This window comes from Bufo gargarizans, chromosome 4 (genome assembly GCF_014858855.1).
Source record: "Bufo gargarizans isolate SCDJY-AF-19 chromosome 4, ASM1485885v1, whole genome shotgun sequence".
NCBI classification, from domain to species: Eukaryota; Metazoa; Chordata; class Amphibia; order Anura; family Bufonidae; genus Bufo; species Bufo gargarizans.
Genome location: NC_058083.1, coordinates 323,750,438 through 323,775,154, shown reverse-complemented (window position 1 = coordinate 323,775,154; position 24,717 = coordinate 323,750,438). Strand labels below are relative to the sequence as shown.

At 41.9% G+C, this 24,717-nt stretch overlaps 1 protein-coding gene across 1 annotated transcript in view; it reads right to left on the bottom strand.

Moving 5' to 3' along the window:
- The window catches only part of LOC122936251 (vacuolar protein 8-like), a 65,203-nt gene that overhangs the window by 27,437 nt on the left and 13,049 nt on the right, over window positions 1–24,717 (bottom strand). The window contains exons 2-11 of the mRNA XM_044292367.1: window positions 22,976–23,095; window positions 21,076–21,195; window positions 18,957–19,076; window positions 18,756–18,878; window positions 17,054–17,136; window positions 7,440–7,565; window positions 6,397–6,442; window positions 5,975–6,108; window positions 5,187–5,315; window positions 2,658–2,772 (exon numbers count right to left, since the gene is read on the bottom strand). Of these exons, the coding sequence (XP_044148302.1) occupies window positions 2,658–2,772; window positions 5,187–5,315; window positions 5,975–6,108; window positions 6,397–6,442; window positions 7,440–7,565; window positions 17,054–17,136; window positions 18,756–18,878; window positions 18,957–19,076; window positions 21,076–21,195; window positions 22,976–23,095 (1,116 nt within the window). The remainder of the gene's footprint in view (window positions 1–2,657; window positions 2,773–5,186; window positions 5,316–5,974; window positions 6,109–6,396; window positions 6,443–7,439; window positions 7,566–17,053; window positions 17,137–18,755; window positions 18,879–18,956; window positions 19,077–21,075; window positions 21,196–22,975; window positions 23,096–24,717) is intronic.

Genomic DNA, 24,717 nt, shown 5'->3' with positions numbered 1-24,717 from the left:
TTACAGATAGAGGCAGTGGCGTTGCTATGGCTGGTGTCACCCTTTGCTCAGGGGGGCCCTCATGGTGTGGTGTGGAGGGGTCATTTTTACTAAGGAATATAGTTTAACCATTTATGTGCAAAAGAGAAAATAAGAAGTCAGCTCCAATCAGATATCTGCACATAGACCAAGACTCTTGGTCTATGTGCAGAGATATCTGATTGGAGCTGACTTCTTATTTTCTCTTTTGCACATAAATGGTTAAACTATATTCCTTAGTGAAAATGTGCAGTCCACACCACAGCATGAGGGCCCCCCTGCCCTGAGAAAAGATTAGCAAATGTGGCCGGGTGGCCCCAGGCCACAGTTCAGCAGCAGACAGAGAGAACCCAACCCCGTAAGTCTCCTGGGGCTGGGGCCGTCTCTATAATAATCCCCCACTAATTTATGAATGGGGTAAGGGTTAATTAATAATTCGGTGACCTGACCGGTCTAAATTTCTAATATAAATAAAGTCAATATGCGTGCAGCTCTAGCCTCTACCTACCTCCTCCTCCTGGCGCGGCAGTGGCAGGTCTGCCTGTGTAAGGTGAGTGCTTGCTTGTAAGTTGTTCTGAAGAAGACTGCATAGTGAATCGGGAAACGGAGCTCCCTTGGGCCCCCAGGAGCAGCTGGCCCGGGGCAGCTGCCCCTTTTGCCCTGCGGCAAAGACGGCCCTGGCTCTAAGGAGGCAAGCCAACGGTTCTATCACTATAGCAAATAAGAGAGGCGACAGTGGGCAGCCCTGCCTTGTCCCCCTTTCTAGTTCCAGCGCTGGAGAAATCCCTCCATTTACTCTAATTCTAGCTGTAGGTTGGTTATAGAGCAGTTGTACCCAGTTTATGAAAATCCCATTTTGGACAAAACTGCCCAAAGATAATCCCACTTGACGCTATCAAAAGCTTTGGCAGCATCGAATGAGATCACAGCCCCACAGTTCCCTCCTTCCTCCCTATCCAACTGGAGATTCATTGCACTGCATGGAAAACTCGCTCATGTGAATGGGGCCTTGAACATGCCACAGTCGTGGCAAAAAGTTTTGAGAATGACACAAATATTAGTTTTCACAAAGTTTGCTGCTAAACTACTTTTAGATCTTTTGTTTCAGTTGTTTCTGTGATGTAGTGAAATATAATTACACGCACTTCATACGTTTCAAAGGCTTTTATCGACAATTACATGACATTTATGCGAAGAGTCAGTATTTGCAGTGTGGGCCCTTCTTTTTCAGGACCTCTGAAATTCGACTGGGCATGCTCTCAATCCACTTCTGGGACAATTCCTGACTGATAGCAACCCATTCTTTCATAATCACTTCTTGGAGTTTGTCAGAATTAGTGGGTTTTTGTTTGTCCACCCTCCTCTTGAGGATTGACCACAAGTTCTCAATGGGATTAAGATCTGGGGAGTTTCCAGGCCATGGACCCAAAATGTCAAAGTTTTGGTCCCCGAGCCACTTAGTTATCACTTTTGCCTTATGGCACGGTGCTCCATCGTGCTGGAAAATGCATTGTTCTTCACCAAACTGTTGCTGGAAGAAGTTGCTGTTGGAGGGTGTTTTGGTACTATTCTTTATTCATGGCTGTGTTTTTGGGCAAAATTGTGAGTGAGCCCACTCCCTTGGATGAGAAGCAACCCCACACATGAATGGTCTCAGGATGCTTTACTGTTGGCATGACACAGGACTGATGGTAGCGCTCCGGACAAGCCTTTTTCCTGATGCCCCAAACAATCGGAAAGAGGCTTAATCGGAGAATATGACTTTGCCCCAGTCCTCAGCAGTCCATTCACCATATTTTCTGCAGAAGATCAATCTGTCCCTGATGTTTTTTTTGGAGAGAAGTGGCTTCTTTGCTGCCCTTCTTGACACCAGGCCATCTTCCAAAAGTCTTCGCCTCACTGTGCGTGCAGATGCGCTCACACCTGCCTGCTGCCATTCCTGAGCAAGCTCTGCACTGGTGGCACTCCGGTCCCGCAGCTGAATCCTCTTTAGGAGACGATCCTGGCGCTTGCTGGACTTTCTTGGATGCCCTGAAGCCTTCTTAACAAGAATTGAACCTCTTTCCTTGAAGTTCTTAATGATCCTATAAATTGTTGATTGAGGTGCAATCTTAGTAGCCACAATATCCTTGCCTTTGAAGCCATTTTTATGCAACGCAATGATGGCTGCATGTGTTTCTTTGCAGGTCACCATGGTTAACAATGGAAGAACAATGATTTCAAGCATCACTCTCCTTTTAACAGGTCAAGTCTGTCATTTTAATCCAATCAGCCTGACATAATGATCTCTAGCCTTGTGCTCGTCAACATTCTCACCTGAGTTAACAAGACGATTACTGAAATTATCTCAGCAGGTCCTTTAATGACAGCAATGAAATGCAGTGGAAAGTTTTTTTTTGGATTAAGTTAATTTTCATGGCAAAGAAGGACTATGCAATTCATCTGATCACTCTTCATAACATTCTGGAGTATATGCAAATTGCCATTATAAAAACTTAAGCAGCAACTTTTCCAATTTCCAATATTTATGTAATTCTCAAAACTTTTGGCCACGACTGTATATATTACACACACTATCATTCTCATCCTGCAACATTAGGTATGACTTTTATTGTGCAACAGAAATTGTAAAAACCTACCACTGGTAGCTAGCTCTGCAAGGCAGGATGCAACATACTGCAGTGATTCCTCTTCATTGTTCGGATCAAGAAGTGAAAGCAGTAATTCTTCAAAGCACTGGCTCCTTACAATAACCTGGCAGACAAAATAGCAAAAAAAAAAAAAAAAAAAAAGGTTCCGTTCTTAAAATGGATGACAGCATCAACACCTGCTAGGTGCATAGAAAATCTGGAGTGATCCAGCACTCCTAAGCTTCTTGATAAAATCAACAGGCTTTGACACCATGTAGCACAATACCACATGTCTTTTCTACGCGTTTCAAACCCTGTGGTTCTTTACCCCTTTGTGACCAAGCAATTTTTTTTTTTCATCATCACTTTCCAAGAACTATAACTTATTTAGTTTTTCATCAATGTGGCCGTATGAGGGCTTTTTTTTGCGGGACAAGTTGTCGTTTTTAAAGGCAGCATTTTAGTGTGCCTATAACTTACTGATTAACTTTTATTACTTTCTGCGGGGAAGGGGGGAACAACAAAACTGCCGCTGAGTTTTTACGGTATTCATCTTTCAGCATAAATAACATGATAACTTTATTCTCTGGGTCTGTACGATTACTGTATACTGTATAGTAAAAAGGTGTATTGGTGGTCACTAAGGGGTTAATCATGGCCAGGGGACATTATTAAGAACCAGAGGGTTTGAAATGAGTTGGTCAGACATGCAGTGTTGTGCCACAAGATAGTGTGCTGGATCGCTTTATCTTGCTTGAAAAGTAAACCCCCCCCCCCCCCCAAAAAAGAGTAATATTTGGGTAAAATTTGCTTAATCTCCCTCAAGTTTCACTAGCTTGTGAACTGCAATCAATTTCTATGGTGCAGTAGTGAATATATGTTTTGTAAATCTAAATGGTAGAACATGCTGAAATTCAGAAACTTAAAATACGTAACTGAGCGGAGCGGACTGACCAAGTTGTGGAAAAGGAAACTGGTCACTCACAGGTGCTGAAGGTAAATAACGCTGGCCATACACACAAGAGACCTGTTTGGCCACAGCTATATCTCCCATTCCTTCCAAACATATGCATGCTTGGTATGTGTGTGTATAGGGAGAAAGTTTGCCTTCAAGAACAAAAGGTTCAGGTGTCGAAATCCAACATGCCCGCTCCTTATCTCCTCTGACATCAGCCATTGGGCGACAATCAAGAGGATCAGATGAAATTGGTATGTTTGTCTGACACAGATCTGATGTGTATGGTCAGTTTAAATCCCTACACTGCCAGAAGCAAATTCCACCCAAAATATCAATTATAATAAACAGTTGCATACTACATTGCCTGTCAAAAAAAAAAGATTCTCAATGGGGTTAAGGTCTGGACTCTGTGGTGGCCAATCCATGTGTGAAAATGATGTCTCATGGTCCCTGAACCACTCTCTCACAATTTTAGTCCGATGAATCCTGGCATTGTCATCTTGGAATATGCCCGTGTCATCAGGGAAGAACAAATCCATAGATGTAATAACCTGGTCATTCAGTATGTTCAGGTAGTCAGCTGACCTCATTCTTGGAGCACATACTGTTGCTGAACCTAGACCTGACCAACTGCAGCAACCCCAGATCATAGCACTGCCCCCACAGGCTTGTACAGTAGGCACTAGGCATGATGGGTGCATCACTTCATCTGCCTTTCTTCTTACCCTGATGCACCCATCACTCTGGAACAGGGTAAATCTGGACTCATCAGACCACATGACCTTCTTCCATTGCTCCAGAGTCCAATCTTTATGCTACCTAGCAAATTAAAGCCTTTTTTTCTGGTTTGCCTAACTGATTAGTGGTGTTCTTATGGCTACACAGCTGTTCAGTCCCAATCCCTTGAGTTCCCTGCGCATTGTGTGTGTGGAAATTCTCTTACTTTTACTATTTAACATAGCCCTGAGTTCTACTACTGTTTTTCTTCGATTTGATTTCACCAAATGTTTAAGTGATCGCCGATCACGATCATTCAGGATTTATTTCCCGACACATTTCATCCAGTGGATCCCCACTATCCTTCCAGTTATTAATAATGTGTTGGACAGTTCTTAACCCAATTTTAGTAGTTTCTGCAATCTCCTTAGATGTTTTCTCTGCTTGATGCATGCCAATGATTTGACCCTTCTCAAACAGACTAACATCTTTCCACGACCACGAGAGGTGTCTTTCGACATCGTTGTTTAAGAAATAAGAAGCAGCTTATTGCACCAGTTGGGGTTAAAAAACTTATTGCCAGCTGAAAGATAATCGCCCATGCAGTAATTATCCAATAGGAGGCTCATAACTATTTACTTAGTTAAATCCAGGTGGCGGCTTTTTTTTTGGACAGGCAGTGTATATAACAATTGAAAATGATACAATATAAAAAATTGGTTGCTATGGGCAACTAAGCTAGTTCTACTTTACATCAGCTTTGATAAATCTCCTCCAATGTCCTTGACTTACCCCACTACCTTGTGGTCTTTCATAGAATAGTGCCTCCAATAGGTGATAAAAATTGCATTTCTGATGCATACCTCAATGTTCTCTGGTTGGCTTAGGTTCTGGATTGTGCAGGATGCGTGTATAACAACCACAGGGTTCGCTCTCTCCATCTGCATCAGCATAGCTAAATGTTGAAGCATTTCTTCACACAACAATGCATCCTGAGCACAACAGATAAAACAGGGGATGGTTAGAAGCACAGTCTAAGATACAAGGCAAAGGCTAAAGGCTAAGATACAGTACATCCGAGACATGCAGGAAGGTTAAGATAACAACAGCATCAGTCTTCACTAGGCAAAAACCTAGAGCTCCACCTCAGCTTGTTATCTTCTCCATGCTATTCTGACTTCTGGTGACTAAATTAGAGAATTTCATTTTCTCAGGTATACCGTATATGTTAAACCCTCAGTGAAAGCAGTAAAAAGGAATACATTTGTGTTGTGAGAATCTGTAAGTCTGTAGACTGCAGAAAATCAGTATGGCCCCAAACCGGAGACACAGAGGAATTTCATATAAATCCATGAGAAAAAAAAGTTATGTGTATCTGCAACGCTTCTTGGGGAGAATACTAATGCCTTACTAGGGCACTATATTGTGGCACATGAAATACCAACCGCTCATAAGACACATACGGACTTCATTTGCCCCCACATGGCAGCTTCCTGAGCCCTTTTTCTTCTAGTGAAGTTTTAATTCTATGTCATTTACTATATTTTGGATATTACCTTAATTAGGAACTGAATGTTTGTGTTATAGGAAAACCTAAAAGCAATACAGTACAGACATAACAAAACACCATATACAGCACATATATAGTTACCATATTTCCTGGAGGATGAGACATGGTGCACAGAAGAGTAATGGAAGCTTGTCGGACATCTTTATTGCTAGAATTCAGCAGGGAAAGGACTAAAGGCATGATGTCCATACTGAGAAGGTGAGCCCGAACTTCAGCTTTGAAGTTCAACAAGATTCCAGAAGTAATGATTAAAAAAATATAAAATAATAATCACTACAACAGCATATAGATCAAAACTATTTTGTAAGAAATATAGTGGAAAACATAAAGCCAGCAGCAAAACAGCAGGTTTATATATAGTACATTAACCACAAAAAGAAGACAAAATACAAAGAAATACAAAAAAAAGACAACCAACAACTTGCAAATGGAACTGCAAATTTTGCAAGGTGGAGCATAAAACAACTTCTTGCTCATAAAACAAAATACATAAAATCCCTTACCACTTGAAGCCAGGTTATTCAAACAAAGACATGCCTGACTGGAGACCTGATAAAAAATAAAACGTACAATTTGAGTAGGAAGAAAATAAGAGACAAACCGGTTTACACCAAACATTCTACTACCAGAGGGAGTAGGTTAAAGGCTATAAGCACATTTGGTGGCATTTTTTTTTTATTGCATTCTCCAGATTTTGGGCTAAAAATCATTTATTCAATTAGTCTTTATTAAAAACTTTCAGCCATTTTCCTGTAGAGCTGTCTGTTATATGTATTTGCAGATTTGCTGAAATGTTTTCATAAAGCCCAATTGTAAAAAAAATTGGCCCAAAATGAGAACATTGCAATAATAATAAAAAACTGCCTCCGAAGTTGTCCATAGCCTCTAAAGGTTTTGGACTACAATTTTAACTGGCTGTATCATTCTACTGTATGTGATCACATTACACCATACACAGTGAATACAACATGGTGTCCATATGCACATTAGACATACATCCATCTAAGGTATATGGAGGTGTCTTGCCTCTCCCCCGATGACAGATGTCAGCGGGAAAAAAGACTAAGCATGTTTAATTTCAACATGCCTGATTCTTTTTTTCTCATGAAAAATCACCTGCTGCTACAGGTGTCTAGTAGGGGCTTATTCCCTTTTCCTTAGAGATCTAAGCCAAACTTGCATTTATATGATGGTAGCAGTGGATTAGGGGAGTGGTTGGCAAGAATAGCTGTCGGTTAAACAAGCGTCAACTATCTAAGGTGCATGGCCACTTTTAGCTAGCTCAAAGATCTGGAAGAGTTTTGTCTAGGCCTTATCATGAGAACACATTTAACATACCCTAAAGCTGTATATAATATTAAGGTGGATTTACATGGGACGATTCTGTCGGGATCCCTCGTCCTCATACTGATTTTCTGGACCCTTATTGGCTCGTGTAAATGCAGCTTTCCTTGTTCTGGATTTAGCTACTAGTGAAATCTACCCCTTGGAACAGTTACATGCACACCATATCCAGCGATACATTTGCTTATGTGAGGGACTTTACCTTCTGCACCGAGGAAGACATTAGAGAGACCAGCATTCGAAGCAAGAACTTGTCCCCGATGGCAAGCATGGCTTTATGGTGCTCTGGATTAGCAGCAATGTTACCCAAAGAAGCACAGCTGTAGTACTGCAAAAAGCAAGTGACCGGCTTAACATGAGTCTAACACAAAGACAAACATCAAGAACATCTGAAGCTCCATAGTCATTTAAATGTAAGCCAACAAGTGTCTCATAGTAAGCCCTTGAGCTATGGTTACATGTCACCTGCAGTATCCTGTGTGCAAGCTATCTGTGCAAAAGCACATATACACGGCCAAGTTGTGTACGCTGCTTTAGCTATCAATCATAGTCACTGTTCCATCAACATACAGATGTACACATCAACCGGCTTTTGTATATCAAGGGAAATAATTAGGATTTATTGACAGTCAAGCATTTAATTAGTAATGACGGGAATCCAGTCCATAAGATCTTCTGATGTGTCATGAATTTATGTAGCAGACAGTTGTGCTACCTACAGCAGACAAAACACACAAAACCTGGTGAAACAAGCATACCAGAGACCTAATTATTTCTCAGTCACACCTTGGTTTTACACATGCCCTTTTATAAGAAACAATAGTTGATGACTTACCATGCAAACATTGTTCACATCCTGCACACATCACCACCCCAAAAAAACACGCAGCAATACCAGTATTTAAAGGGAGTCTTTCACCTATACTGACCATTATAGAACACTAACACCATGATCTGCATTATAGTCCCCATATTGGAATGCTACTTACCGTATAGCTGTCCGTCACTTATTTTTGCTAAAAAACACTTTTATTCGATATGGTAATTAGGTTCTGAAGGTGCCAGAGGGCGGTGTTCAAGCTGCCAGTGCCCAGGCCCCTTGTCTATTTTCATATAAAAACCCCTCCCCTTTCACCCCTCTGGCCCGCCTTAGGTTTTTCAGAAATCCAGCGCCGTTCACAAGATTCGCCACGCCTGCGCACTTCATTCCCCATTATTGGCAGAGGCACAAGAGCCTTTAATGCGCATGTGCCGGCCCGTACATCTAGCCGGCCTTGTGCCTCTGCCCATAATGGGGAAGGAAGTGCGCAGGCGTGGCGAATCTTGTGAACGGCGCTGGAGCTGGATTTCTAAAGAACCTAGGGCGGACAAGCGACCTAGCGAAAACAAGCGACGGACAGCTATACGGTAAGTAGCATTCCAATATGGGGACTATAATGCAGATCATGGTGTTAGTGTTCTATAATGGTCAGTTTAGGTAAAAGACTCCCTTTAATGATAGATATGGTTCCTTCTCAAGCGAGTAAACATTCTAGAAGAACAGAGGTGCCAATGCTGGAAATCCTGTCGCATCTAGATCATTCTCAAGACAGTACTTTAACTAATGGGGTTGCAGAGGTCATAACCTCAAGTGTTGAATTAGTCCAGATCTAAAAATCCCCAGTTGCAGAAGAACTGATGAACATTTTTTTTGTCCATCAATTGTGCCTGCATCGACCAAGTCCTATGGAGCATTGTTCGAGTTTCCTACATTTTGGAGCTTGATAGGTTTTGCCCGGGCCACAAAAGTAGTAAATCATTGCCGAAAGCCCTAAATAACCTTTCCTACAGTCGCCTGATTTGTGCAGAGGCTTATTTCTTGCAGAAGGAACTGAAGTTGCACTTGGCCCAGTGCCACCACTGGATTGCTGCTGATCACATTCCAAGACAATAAAATGGCATAATAGGCAGCCCTAAAGTTTATTGACAGGGAAACTCTGAACAGACCAGTATGTATAACCTGCCTGGTAATATATCACTGAATTTCTGGTGGATACAGTTAATTATATAGCCTGAGGAGCAGGTCCAATGAACCTATATGTTAGAGCACACAGTTTGAAGAACTAGAAGGGGATAGGTAGTGATCCTAGCAAGATTATAGCAGGCAGTATATGGTTTTGGACAAAGGTGTATGTAGACATTTGTAAAGAATGGGGGGGGGGGGGGGGGGAGAATTAAAGCCATATATAAGTGGCAGTCGCATAGTTGTCTATGCTCAAGTATGGCATGCTCCTTAAATTTTTTTAAAGAAAAAAGGGCCAAGCATTTTCAGACTTTGGTTTCATGGCAGCAACAACCATAACTATAACACACACATAACCATTAACACACACATAAAATATACTTCCATGATGCTATGAACTTCTTGGATAAATAGTCAACATGCTGTCCAAGTAGTAGAGTGCCATACAGCATCCATATGGTGGGTTTAGAGCACAGATAATCAGTGCCATACTATAACCTCACTTGGGGCCTACTGCCACACAGTGTAGCCCCTCCTTAATTACATAAAAAACACTATTCATCTCTTCTTCCGGACCATTATTTTGCACTTAATTTGACATTACTAGTTTTATGGTACAGCCTGTTAACATATCCCAAAGGTCCACCTAGCCGTTAGGACCTTCTAAACTTTGGTAGAGCAGTTGAGGTCATTTGTGAGCCATGAAAAGGAGGTATGACTGCATCCTGTTTCCCAGCTGTTTCTCTATGGTTTGGAGGCAGATCAGTAAGCTTGTTCAGGGAGAGCTTTCAAAAGAATTATTGTGGAGCTGTGCTTACCTAATTATCATTGCACAGATTCTCAATACCTTATGTGTATTACTTAATCTGCATAGCCATGTTCCTATTAACAATGTTCACATGCAGGCATGTGGTCTCCACAATATGAGAGATATTGTCACTGTCATTGTCCTATTTTCACTGGAAGAAAGATTTGAGTAGAGGATTTGGCTAAATTTATTTTAGGGCCCTTTAAGACAAGCGACATTAAACATGTCTGTGTTCCAGCTGGGAAACACAGACAAGTCTTTAAAGGGGTTGTACGGGTTCAGAGCTGAACCCAGACATATCCCCATTATCACCCAGGCTGCCCCCCTGGCTTGAGCAACGGAGCAGTTCAAGCTCCGATGCTCTCCTTTGCCCTGCACTAAATCGTGCGGGGAAAAGGCATTTTCTGGAGTTCCGGTGACAAATCGGGCTCTCCTTATTGCTGCCAGGCGGAGGCTTCAACCCAGTAGTGAGCCCGGTGACATCACCGGCACTGATGGGTGGGCTTTAGCGCTGCCCTAGCCTGTAAAATGGCTAGGGCAGCGCTAAAGCCCGCCCATCAGAGCCGGTGACGTCCCCAAACACACTGCTGGGCGGAAGCCTCCACCCGGCAGTGTGTTATTGTAAATAAGAGTCCTTGCCCTGCTCTATCCTGCGCAGGGAGAGCATCGGAGTATGCTAACATCAGGGGGGCTGCCTGGGTGAAATTATGGGTATGTCAGGGTACAGCTCTGAACTCCGACAACCCCTTTAAATAGACTGCATGGAAGGCGTCCATGTGCTGTCTGTTTTTCCCGCTGACCTGTTCATTTGAGTCTTGGCTGGTGCATGCTGCTATTTTCTTGGCACACAGCAATGGTTTGTGAGGAAAATGTGAATTGACTCATTAGGGGATACTTATCAAAACTGGTGTAAAGGAAAACTGGCTTAGTTGCCCATAGCAATCAATCAGATTCCACCTTTCTTTTTTCAGAGCTCCTTTGGAAAATGAAAGGTAGAATCTGATTGGTTGCTATGAGCAACCAAGCCAGTTTTCCTTTACACCAGTTTTGATAACTCTCCTACACTGACTTTAATGGATCAGGGTTTACTCTGGGTGCTGTCCGTTCTAGACACAGACAGTACCTGGATGTGAACCCTGCTCATCTGAATGAGCCCTTCAATACAGAGGTTGCTGCTGAATGCACTATATATAATAACAAGAGAAGATAAGCAAACATGCTATCACGTTTTAGGTGCTTAAACATGCTAGCCATGTACTGCAACTTTAAACAGATTAAAGGGGTTGGCCACTTTTTGGCTACTGTTAACCAATCTTATATGTAAGATGAGTATATAGCACCTAATAAATAATAATTCTGCACAATTTTCTATATTTCAGAAGCCATGCCCCTTTGATGGCAAGTTCCTTTGTGCTGTCCGCACAGAGGTCCTGTCCATAAAATGGCTGCTGATGGAGGGTCATGTGACCAGGCAAATCATTCACCTTTTAAATATTCCAGTGTTGGGAGTTTAGAGCAGGTTCTGCACCTGCAGTGTTGGGAGTTTAGAGCAGGTTCTGCACCTGCAGTGTTGGGAGTTTAGAGCAGGTTCTGCACCTGCAGTGTTGGGAGTTTAGAGCAGGTTCTGCACCTGCAGTGTTGGGAGTTTAGAGCAGGGTCAGTGTGTTTGAATGGAGGAGACTGAGTGATGTGTCTGGTCATCAGCAGCCATCTTATGGACAGGACCTCTATGTGTACAGCACAGATTTGCCCAACAAGGGGACATTATTTATGAAATACAGCAAACACCACAGCATACGAACAAAGGTTATACTAGTTAGTGCTATATAGTCACTTTACCTACACATTGGTCACAGGTAGCCAGAAAGTGGCCAACCCCTTTTAATTGCCGATGTTGCATACACAGACTTGTAGTCCTCTTTCAAAGAATGTTTTATTAGCGTCAATAAAAATTTCTCATATTCTGCCATCATCCTGCAGAGGTTATAGACATAGTATAAAAATAATTCACTTATACAAAATATAGCTCAGTATAAGAGAACTACATCATTGTGCCTCTCTTAGGCAATACAGCAATGGTCCTGTGGATCCCTCAGGTCGTGAATGCAATGTAATCACTACCTAATGCCATACCATTGAGCCCTGATACCAGCTTCTGTTAGGCCAGACACACACAAGCGAGTAGAATGTGAGGAACTCTCAGCGTGTGGCAGTGAGAGATCCCGTTCTGGCCTCCACTCCTCTGACAGGGTCACACAGCACTATAATAATTTATAAGGCTGTGTGTCCCTATGAGACCTGCAATCTACTGAACCACACTGACATAATGCTGTCAGTGTGAGACAATAGATTTCACATAATTATAAATCAGTATAATGCTGTGCGATCCTGTCAGAGGAGCGAGGTCAGAATGGGAAATCTCACTGACACACGCTGATAGTTCCTCACATTCAACTCGTTCGTGTGTGTGTCTGGCCCTTAGTGTTCTGATAATCTTATCGGCAACAGGATGTTCTATTTCCACCCAGCTGGAAAACACATGGATGAAAGAAAGATGAACACTGATAATCACAGGTGAGGTGCACCTAAAAAGCCTTATAGATCCTTCACAAATACACCTTAAATTGCAATCTTTAGAGGTTTGGTAATCCTCCGTTTGTTGTGGTCACACCTTAATTCTTTCACAACATGCAAAGTACAAAGAGCAACCAGGATTTTAGTTGCAATGCAAATCATTTATAGACAAGTCATGTTCAGCACTTGTTCGTGTTTAACATTAATTACAAATATGGGTGTGAAAAAAAGAAAAAGAAAATGAGGTTCTCCACCTATACATTCTGGTGGAATTTATCATCGTAGGTGTATGTGAAGTGGGTTTTAAGACTGGAATTGCTATGCTAAGGCTTTTTTCACACGGCTGCCAAGGGTTCCGACAGAGAACAGCCTGCCGGAGCTCTCTGAATTCGGCATTGCCAGGGGGTACAGAAATGCCCCTGGGTCCCAATGTATATAATGGGGCCTGGCAGAGATTTGGCAGCTCCCTGCCAAAAATGCTGGGATTCAGCCGGACAAATATTACTGTGGGCATTTCAGTACCTTCCAGCATAGGAAGGTGCAGCTCACCAAAAGTCTAAAAATTTTGCACAAAATATTACTTATGACATTTTTACGCCACAAAACAGGAGTACCAGATTTGATAAATGTTCCCTCTGTTCTTAAAAAAAATAAAAATAGAGTTGAAGTGTTTCTTAGGAAATGCGCTAACATCAAAAAGTCTCCATCCCTCCCCATCAAAGCAAAGCAAGCAGAAGGATTGGTATGGCTGGGCATAGCCCTATATTTTTACTTTATGTGACCACTGGTCTACAGTCAGAACCTGAGTTAGGAAATGAGTCGCTATCTGAACAGCGTTCAAGTTTCTTTATCAGTTCCAAAGACTTTGAATTATGCAGCAACATGTATGCTTGACCATTCAAACGGGGGAACACAAGCCACCTGTTCTTGTGATTGGTGGGAGTCCAAGGGGTGGGATCTCAACAATCAAACATTTATCCCTTCTCTTGTGAGTATGTGATAAGCTTTCATTCTGGGAAAAATGACTGTCAAAAAAATGGCATCTGCATATTGTGATAACATAACTAAAAAAAGCCCACTCTGACCTATTAAATTCCCCTGTATGACATTAGTACAACTATGTAAAGAGGCCAGTGAGAGACCATAGGACTATCGGGGCAGCCAATGGTGTACATAGAGAAGTAAGGGCCCCATAGCAAGCATCAAACCAGGCTTCCCACACAGGACAGAAGGGTTTCCGCCTAAACCATTTTCAATGACCCTTGGGTCATTTTTCCTCTGCCTCATTTACTAAAAGTTGCTCTTTTAGAGAGTAGAGTCCTGACCAAGTTTTCACCTTCAGTAGAAGAGGAGATAATCCCAACTAAGACTGGGCCCCCTCTTGCCCTTGGCCCCATAGCAGTTGCATGATCTGCCGCTATGGAAGTTACGCCCCTGGGGGCAACAAGGGATATCACCAAGGAGCATTGGCTTGTTCTTTTTGGCCTTATGCAGCTACCAATTTGTTTTCAGTTTCGTAATATAAGAAAGTTTACAATTATGTGATCTGCAAGATTTGCTTTATAATTTTTTTTTTTTTATCTACAGCACAGATGTATATGCCGGACACTAGTTGCTATATATAACAGGATAAAGTCCATCCACTCCATATTTGATGAAGGATTTCATTTATCAAGCAAACAGCAAACTATTGATCAATAGGAGCTTCTCGTCAACATAAAGGGCGATGCTGATAGCAATGTGCCTAGATACTGGCCTACATACATGAAGTGACTTATCTCCGGGGCTGGGGTCCATGTATAATCTAAGTCGGGGTTAAACATTAGGAGGCTACAGGTGCAGCTTACTGATATAATCTCAGGATTTTCTAAATGAATGGCTGTCGTCTTAGAATTTAAATAAACACTTTAGTAGTAATTAATCTAGAAATACGCCATCTGACATTCAGCACCTTGACAGACCAGAGTGTAAATGATTTCTTTACTGAAATTGATATCTCTATGACTTGTGTTCCACAGTTGCAAAGGACTGGATTTGATTTTTTTTTTATATATATATATACAGCACATGAATACCATTTTATATCAAATTGAATCCACATAAAAAGCTGAGTACGTGACTATTACATTGATTTACTCATCCAGTATGGATTCTCAGTTAATGCATATGTTTTATTCCGAGACTGCAGAAAGGGGTCATTTATTATCCAGAAATATGCCTATATTAGGTGTTTTTCTGGTGCAGATTGCGGTGCAAAGGTCATTTGTGCCACAATCTGCGACTTTTATCCGCTCGCGCCAGGTCTAAAAAAAAAAGTGGGTGTAGCGCGGACGGAGAAGGACCGGCAGGCCCATCTCATCCATCATTTTCTATGCCTGGCGTAGAAAATGGTCTAAATATAAGTCATCAAGGAAGCTGTCTTACATTTAGAACTGGCGCTGGATACGCTTAAGTTATGTACAGGCCGGACCTCTTCATAACTTCGGCGGACCCACCACCAGATATAGGGGTTATAAAGACCGGTGTCTAAAATGCCGGTATTAATAAATGACCCCCAAAGACTTCTACTGGAATGCACAAGTATCTGACAATGGCTTTTAGCTAAGCTTCTATAAAGCAACACTTTCTGCTGCAGAGAATTCTGGGGGCGTTCCTTTTTCGTATACTGAATGACTGTACAGAGCGGTAAAGATGTGTCGTTTCAGAAACCAGCATGATCCTTCTCCCAAATAATCAGGGCATGTTAGGAATTCTGAAGTTCTGAACAACGTGACTGAAACTGTAGCTGAGAATGGGTCACAATATTGCAGTATCTCAAGGACAGTTCAAAAGTGAAGCAACATCTTTGGAATGCTTCTTCATTTTTCTGGTAGATTGTATCTATATGTAAACCGTAAATGGTGTTGTAAGAGAAATCTATGGCATGAAAAAATAACAAATTCTGGATCATGGGACACAGGAGCTTAGGGCCTCCATACACATTTGACTTGTGGGACGAACTCACTGGACTGAATTTCAACGTCTGATCCTTTGATTCTGCCAGGAGAGAAGCTGCTGCTGACAGAGGTGTTGGCAGTGGCTTTCTCCTTTATCCCCACTAAAACCAAACATAGGCTCAGCCGAGGGCGTATGGGGGGGGCTCAAGCGAGGCAGCTGTTGGCCAAACAAGCTTTTGGCGACAACTATTGAAGTTGTATGTGCACCTTCACATGAATACTATTTTGAGATTTAAAGTAGTTGTATTCTGAATTCAGATGAAACTTACCAAGAGAGACTTAAAGGGGTTCTGCACTTTGTTTAAACTGATGATCTATCCTCTGGATAGATCATCAGCATCTGATCGGCGGGGGTCCGACACCCGGGACCCCCGCCGATCAGCTGTTTGAGAAGGCAGCGGCGCTCCAGCAGTGCCGTGGCCTTCTCACTGTTTACCACAGGCCGAGTGACGTCACGACTTGTATCAACTGGCCTGGGCGGGGCTAAGCTCCATTCAAGGTAACAAAGCTTAGCCGCACCCAGGTCAGTGATACTGGTTGTGATGTCACTGGGCCTGCGGTAAACAGTGAGAAAGCCGCAGTGCTGCTGGAGCGCCGCTGCCTTCTCAAACAGCTGATCGGCGGGGGTCCCAGGTGTGCAGAACCCCTTTAAGGTCCATTTACAATGAAAGATTTAGCAGAGAATTGTAGGAAGAGAAGTGTTCCTTCCCAGCAATCGCCTACTTGTCAGCGGAGGAGACCGCTGCTATTACATGTAGCGATATCCTCCACAGTGTGGGGAGGAGCGATCACTAATGCCATCGCTCGTCATACAGAATCATTGTTTGCAGGCAGCATTGGCTGTTTAGATGGCACGATCTGCTGCTGGCAAACAATGATTTAGGTGACCGCACAAAGGATCATTCATTGAGTAATTCCCGGCACCTTTACACCGCCAGATTATCGCTAACAAGGGTTCCAATGGCCAGTGTAAAGGGTCCGCTTAAGCAGGCCAATGCTGGGCCAATAACTAGCTGCAATGAACAATATACAAGTCGAATGGCGCTCATTTAAAGGGCCTTTCATGCAGTCTGATGCAAAATACCCGGGGAACAAACAATCATTATTACGATTGTTTGTCCTTCATTCTCGTTGTATATTGTTGAAAGCACATCCCCTGGGTAGACAGGGTAATGTGCCCTCATGAAAAGTTATAAGGTTTTGCATGAACGATGCGATCACCAATAAACAAGCTTCCTGATGACCTGAATGTAATTTATGCCAATTGAGGCAATTTTACAGACAAATTAGTTTAGCTAGATAACCAATTATTCATAGAAATTTTACATACAAAATGTCTTGTAAAAATAATAAGAACCTGGAGGGTTGTAGAATTTTAACCCTAGAGCTAGATTTATATACATGTTTCTTCATCACAATATATTACTGTTTTATACCTGGATTTCTGAGTCTGCTGACTGCAGAAGCAAGGTGAGAACTGGCAGGGCTCCCTCTCGGCACAGGATACTTTTGATCCTCTCTAGAATCATACAACATACATTTGTAATTAAGAGGTTGAACAAAAACATTATCATTTACATCTGCTAAATATTTTATATTGCTGCTATCTACTAAGTGCTGTCTCATCGGGACAAGCCGGTCCATATAACCTAGGCTATGTGGTGGTCATAGTGGGACGTCAACGTTTGGAACCGCCTCTACACTATATGCCAGAACAGAGACACTCTCGAAGACTGGCTTCTGCTCCAGAGGTCCCAGCCAAGCCATGAATTACACGGGCAGTCATTGAGGGGAAATGACTTTCCAAAAGCGACTACCCCCACAGACCACAACCGATCACCAGGGCGTAGAGAAAGCACACTCAAAGCCTGTGGATAACCAATGATAACAGCAGAACATAACCCATCTTCCATTCAAAAAGGGTTTGTCTTCATAAAAGACAAAAATAAATCTCATTTACTCTGTATATTTTCATCCAAGAATGTAAAAATGTAATGACAAAGTAAATAACTCTTTAAGTAGAAGAAATACGATTAGCTGCATAGTGTCTTCATTTTTAACTTTAACAAAAAATTTCACTGGCTTACAGTAAACCAAACATAGGGGTAAATAATGGATGACCCATAATATCTGATGCCCCAGATAGTTTACTATTGCAGCACATTAGTATGACACAATAGAAGACTTCATTAGGCAAAGAATTCATCAGCAACAGAAGTATTGAGATGATATACAAACTCATGTGAATGAGCCTTAAAGGGGTTGTCTCACTTCAGCAAATGGCATTCATCATGTAGATAAAGTTAATCGCTTGTACAACTATAGGAAAAGGCAGCAGCCACTCCGGTGGCCGATAACACGTGAGTGCACAAAGGCCGACGCTTTTTCCTATACTGTGCAAGTACGGCCAGCACTGCTGGAATTGCAGGGTGGTCGTAACCATGGAAACAAGCAGTGTAGAATGTGATGGAAAAATGAAGCCAGCAAGGAAAGGAGACAATACATTAGTAAGTGCCTTGCATTAACTTTTTCTACATGATAGATGCCATGTGCTGAAGTGAGGCAACCCCTTAAAAGCACCTGTCACCATGAAAATGCAATGTAAGCTTCAGACAGCATGTTATAGAGCAGAAGAAGCCAAGCAGATTGATATATAGTATTGTGGGAAAACATTTAGTATAACCTGTGTTTCATTCATTTACATTTATGCTCATTCTGGGCTATGAAGTCAAGGAGGCGGTCTTATCAGTGATTGACAGCTATCTCTATATACACAGTCATAGAGGGAAAGCTGTCAGTCACTGATAGGACCGCCTCCTGGACTTCAAAGCCCAGAATGAGCAGGAGTTTAAATGAATATTACAACTTATACTGAATCTTTTCACACAAAACTATACATCAATCTGCTCAGCTCCTCCTGCTCTATAACATGCTGCCTGCAGCTAAAGCACCATGTTCAATGTGACAGGTTCCCTTTATGGAAAGTCCTTATAGCCATGATGCATGACAATCTTCAGCTTTACCTAGCGTGGCTGCTGAAGGCATCTTGTAAGTTTGGTAATAATGGTTCTTCTACATTGGGTTGTCAGAAAAAGGGATTTATATAAATGTAAAGTACATAAATAATTGTACAATAACCTGATCTAGTCAAGTTCAGAATAGCTCCAACAGCGTTTTGCTGAACCCTGGGATCATAGGATTTTGCTAGTGTGAGCAGAGGTAGAATTCCTCCAGCAATACCAATGGCCTCACGATTGGATTCTGGAAAGTAGAGAATATTCATTAGTTAAAAAGAAAAAAGAATACCTAAAATAACATAGCAATGATTTCAATCCTCACCTGATATAGCCAAAGTCATGATGCATGCACAGGAATTACACTGTACTGCCGAATCGCCAGACTCCAGCAGCTCTAATATCGGCTCAAGTAATCCCACCTGGACAACGAGCTCCTTATTCACTGAAAACAGAGATTACAGCTCGTCATCTGTAGTTTTGAAACTAAATATATTAAATGTGCGAAAAGAACAATATTAAATCCAAGTATTTTAGCTGAGGGTACCATATGTCTTCTATTCTGGGACTGCCCCCATTTGACTAGTTTCTTAAATGGAGTGCATTGCACTGTAGGGCCCTCCATATAGAGTTGACCAGTTTTTCAGCTATATACCTTCTGCACCTTCCTAACAGACATATCAGGTATCACTTGTCAAGCATCTCACGAATACTGTAATGTCCTGTGTCCCAGCTTACTGGAAATCTGCCACACCACAGTACTAGACGCCATGGGTACACACAATCGATAATGTAAAGATAGGGGCGCTCGATAAGTCACTGTAAGACAAATCTGATTCCTTCATCCTGGGTTCTTTTGGCTGTTAAGCTAGCCATAGACATAAGATATTTATTTGCTGATGATATATAAATGAAGCTTAAAAGGGTCCTATGGGAATTACTTAAAATGTCCACCAGCAACCTGTCCTAGAATGTGAGCAGGACTGGTTGTCTCCAGTTGCAGAGCTGCCTAGGTGGATAAGGGAGTGGGTTCCTCAGTACACACTACACTGCTCTACAATGGATGGTAATGAGGTGATCCTGCCTATGATATGCCACCATGGCTGAGGAGCCTGACAGGAACACTCACCAATGTGTAGTAAGGCCCCGTCCCCTCACCCCCCACCCCCCTAGGCAGCTCTGCAAGTGGAGGGAACCAGTCCTGCTTACATTCTGGGACAAGTTGCTGGAGGCCATTTTACATCATTCCCAAGAACTCCTTTCAAAGTAGGATCAGCCAGAATGCAGCTGAACTGATCAGTTGTGTGTCAGATGGTTCATATAAACTATCCGACCATTAACATGCCAGACTAAACTGGTAAATCAAAAAAGTCTAATGCGCTTGCTCAAAGTGAAGAGCAAAAGGTTGCAATTGGCTGACCATGTCACATACTGTATAGTACATCTAGTTTCAGCCATTAACAGATGAAAACTTCCAACATGACACATCACTGTTTCAGGAGAGAGCCTGGTTCACAATCTCCATTCTAGTTCATCCCAAAAGTGTCTAATGGTATTGAGGTCAGGGCTCTGTGAGGACTAGTCAACTTCTTACACACCAAACCAACCATGCCTTTATAGATCCTGCTGTGTGGACTGGGGCAAAGGTATGCTGGAACAGAAAAGCCTTCTCCAAACTTCTCCCATAAAGTTGGATGCATACAATTGTCCAAAATGTCTTGGTGAACCGAAGCATTAAGACTTCCCTTTACTTCTATGACTTTTATGCACTATATCAGGGATGGCCAACCTGAGGCTCTCCAGCTGTTGCAAAACTACAACTCCCAGCATGCGGACCAAAACAACTCCCGTGTGCATGGGGCCTTAGACTGTGACTTGGCTATATTTCTGGCCTATGTCAGAACAGTTTCCAGGCAAGGTCTCTGCAGTCATATTTTCCTTTCCTCCCCCTCTATTTTTCTCTTTCCGCCCAATTTTTATAAGTTCCGTGTTGTATATGTGATTTACTCTATGGGTCTAAACTTTCATCTAGCAATACATACCATGCTTCCACCAAACTCTCACTGAAAACAGCTACACTGGGCTAGGGCTACTCTTTGTTCCCTGATTGTCTATTTCTAGAAGGGGCGTCAGGTGGACACTATTGTTTGCTCATGGAAATGTCCACAACTATGCCCTATTAAGTAAATTGGGTCCAATTTTGTGTTGTTTTTGGACCATGTTAACGTAACGTCATTCTAAATATATTTATGTAAAAAAAAGAACTAAATATGTACACATGTGAGCATAAGACAATGATAACTAACATGTGGACCTCGCCTATCCTGTAGATATGCCATACATTTTTCATATATGAATATCTCTTTAATTTAATTGTAATGAAGAATGCATTTTATGCATTTTTGGCACTTTCATATAGTGTGCGTACTTCATTCAAGACTTACAATTTCCTTCAAGCAGAAAGTTTACAAGAGATAAAGAAGACATCTGCTGAATCTCCAAATCACTGGACTGAAGCAATGGCTGGTACGGCTCCAGGAACTCTGGTGGCAGCTGTGTATTCACTATGGATATAATTGTTGGAAAAAAAATTATGTTTGAAAACAACAATTTTCCAGTGCGTCAGCTACAATTTCTGAAATCGACATCACAGTCATCATTTTTAAGCAACTTAAAAATGTTTCCCTTATTTTTATATCTCTGTCTAATATTGCAGGTTCCTCTCGCTGAAGCCAATGCTAGTTACTGCAGTACGAGGAATCCCTTCATTTCTTTCTTCCTGCTGCTCTTGGATAAAATCAGAGGGAGGCACCAGGAATACTTACCCCATATTTTAGGGCTCAGGCACACTAACATATTTTTTTTTCCGTGTCCCTTATGGTTTTTTTTGGCAGCCCGTATGTGGAACTATTCGCTTAAAGGGAGCCGCAAAAAACGGAAATGACTTACGTTTCTGTATGTCCTTACCGCAACAAAATAGAACGTCCTATTATTGTCTGCATTATGGACAGGGATAGGACTGTTCTATTAGGAGTGAGCTGTTCCGTTCCACAAAATACGGAATGCACACAACTGGTATCTGGGTTTTGTGGATCTGCAATTTATGGACTGCAAAACATCCAACAGACGTGTGCATGAGCCCTTAGTGAAACAAGCACTAAAAGATGGTTGGCAAGTAGTCAACACGCATTCAGAAATCGCGTGAACATGCCGCCATTTTCTACTGAGTCGCTAATAATCAATTGTTCATTATCATTAAAGGCTGTGCAGTTTTATGGGTAAACCTGCAAAAACGTGCGGGCATCACACGTGTTCCTACTCCAAAAGCACGGTTACAAAAAACGCCAAACCATATGTAACTACCATTGTAGAAGAAAGCTCAGAGACACCGTCAAGCATTATGCTTGTGAGGGCCAATGCTAAACAGAACGTCCTGCTTTGTAACAGATTGTTTCCCTGAGTTTCACTTTTTATTTAAAGGGAACCTGTCACTAGGATTTTGGGTATAGAGCTGAGGACATGGGTTGCTAGATGGCCGCTAGCACATCCACAGTACCCAGTCCTCATAGCTCTGTGTGCTTTTATTGTGTCAAAAACCGATTTGATACATATGCAAATTAACCTGAGATGAGTCCTGTCCCTAACTCATCTCACATACAGGACTCATCTCAGGATAATTTGCATATGTATCAAATCGGTTTTTTTACACAATAAAAGCACACAGAGCTATAGGGACTGGGTATTACCTATGTGCTAGTGGTCATCTAGCAGCCCATGTCCTCAGCTCTATACACAAAATCCAGGTGACAGATTCCCTTTAATTTAGGAGGGGGCACTTTCTCTTACTACATACAGAGCTTGTATAATAGCACTTAATGAAATGTGTACCCTAAACTTGTACATAGGAGATACTGCAAAGGTATTTAAAGAGCACTGGTCCCCAGGGTCAACCCTAGGGTAGGGTTGATCATGCTGATTAAAACGATACCTGTCTTGGGAGAATGGGTTGTGGTGTTTCCAAGAAAAAATAAATAAAATATTCTTTATAAAAATTTGCATAAGGAATAACAGCCTTTTTTTTTTTTCAAGAACGCTGCAACCGATATTCACAAGGCAGGTATTGGTTTAATCAGCAGGATCAACCCTACCAGACAGACTGGTTTAACAGAGTTGATCCTATTGACATGCTACTTTTCCATCACCTCCTAATCACACAACAAAAGTGGGGACTTATCGGATTTCCCCAGAGAAAATAATATCACTTTAAAACATAATATAACGTATTTGATGATATATGAAACATATCGAACACTGAAGAAATATAAACTGTTCTTGAATACTCACTGTGCTGGCTCATATGCAAGTAATACAACGCAGCCGAATGTTGGAGGTCTGCATTTTCGGAAAATGCCAAGATCATCAATGCATCCAGGGTCTCTTTTCCAATTGGTGATTCATTAAGTCCTTCAATATAAAATAAATGCAAAAATGTAAGCATTGTCTCAAAAACCACTTAGCAATCACAGTAAAAGAACTTTCATAAAGAAGCACTATAAATATTTCATCACCCAGGTCTCAGCTAATGAGAAAAAAGCCGCTGCTCCATCTTTTTACTGGGTCCTATTGGGAGTAACTGGAGACAACACACCTCACAACCTTTTTGGATTCAGCAAAGTCTCTGTGTTCTTTATGGAGGTGAGAGTGGACGACATTATTTCACACTTGTGTTTTAGTTCATGTGGCAATCTTTAAAGTATAACTGTCATATATATATATATTTTTGTATTGGATTGTGGTGATTAATATCTCCTTGGTGGCCCTATTTCAACTTTTCACTGTGTATTCAATTACCCCTTAATTCCACTGTTTTGTTCCCTGTACTGCCTACTTTTACCTGTGCTTAAAATCAGGTTGCTAGGCATGTTCCGTCTATCTGGTGATATACGGAGCACGCAGCGTGCAGGTCAGATTACAGACAGCCAGGGACTGTAAGTAAGTGATTAAAGCCAGGTCCTCCCCAGCAGCTGATAACAGAGCCCGGGCTGTGTGCACTTCTCCCTGTCCCTGCGCTTGACAGACGCTCCCTCACTCAGCAGAGCTGGAGAAAGCAGAGTCAAAGCAGCGCAGAGCAGGGAAGGGAGATCTGCCATCTGCTCAGTGTATAAATGAAAGCAACATGTGGTAAGAGGACCTTTGTGCTGCAGGAGATTAACCCTTTAAGGGGAGGGCTCTGGTTACTGACACTTTTGGGGGGCTATTGTTACTGGCTAGTGAGGGCAGGCGGGATTAGCCTCAGGGTGAGGGCAGTGGCGGCCATCTTAACTGAATAGTGAAATTGCAGTTTTATGCAGACTGGTTGCTAAGGGCTGAATCTTATTAAATATGGGGTAAGTCAGTCTAAGGGTCCATTCACACGTCCTGTTTTTTTTCATCCTGAAAAACGGTCCGTTTTTTGCGGATCCGTTGTTCCTGAAAATGTTTCCGTATGTCATCCGTTTTTTGCGGATCCACAAAAAACGGAAACATGTATAAAGTTCAATAATCAAATAAAGTTGTTTGGATTTCTTTGAAAAAAAATTGAAAAAAAAAAATAAAAAAAAATTTGTTATGTGTTTCCAGGAACGGAATCCGCAAAAAACGGATGATATACGGAATGACATCCGAATGTCATCCGTTTTTTGCGGATCCATTGACTTTGTATTGTACCAGGATCCGATTTTTCAGGACAAGAATAGGACATGTTTTATATTTAAACGGACATGCGGAACGGAACAACGGAAACGGACAGCACACATTGTGCTGTCCGATTTTTTCCAGGACCCATTGAAAATGAATGGGTCCAGATCTGGTCCTGATCTGTTCCTGAAAAAACGGAACAGATCAGGAAAGAAAAAACGGACGTGTGAATGGACCCTAATAGTAACTGATTCTGGAATATCATGTTATTAGTAACTATATATATGAAAATTGAAATTAGGGTCTAAATGTGACAGTTATCCTTTAAGTCAATTTAAATGGGTTCATGATTAAACTAATTTAAAAATATTTACTATTTCTGTCCGTACACTATAAAAACAAAGTGAAAC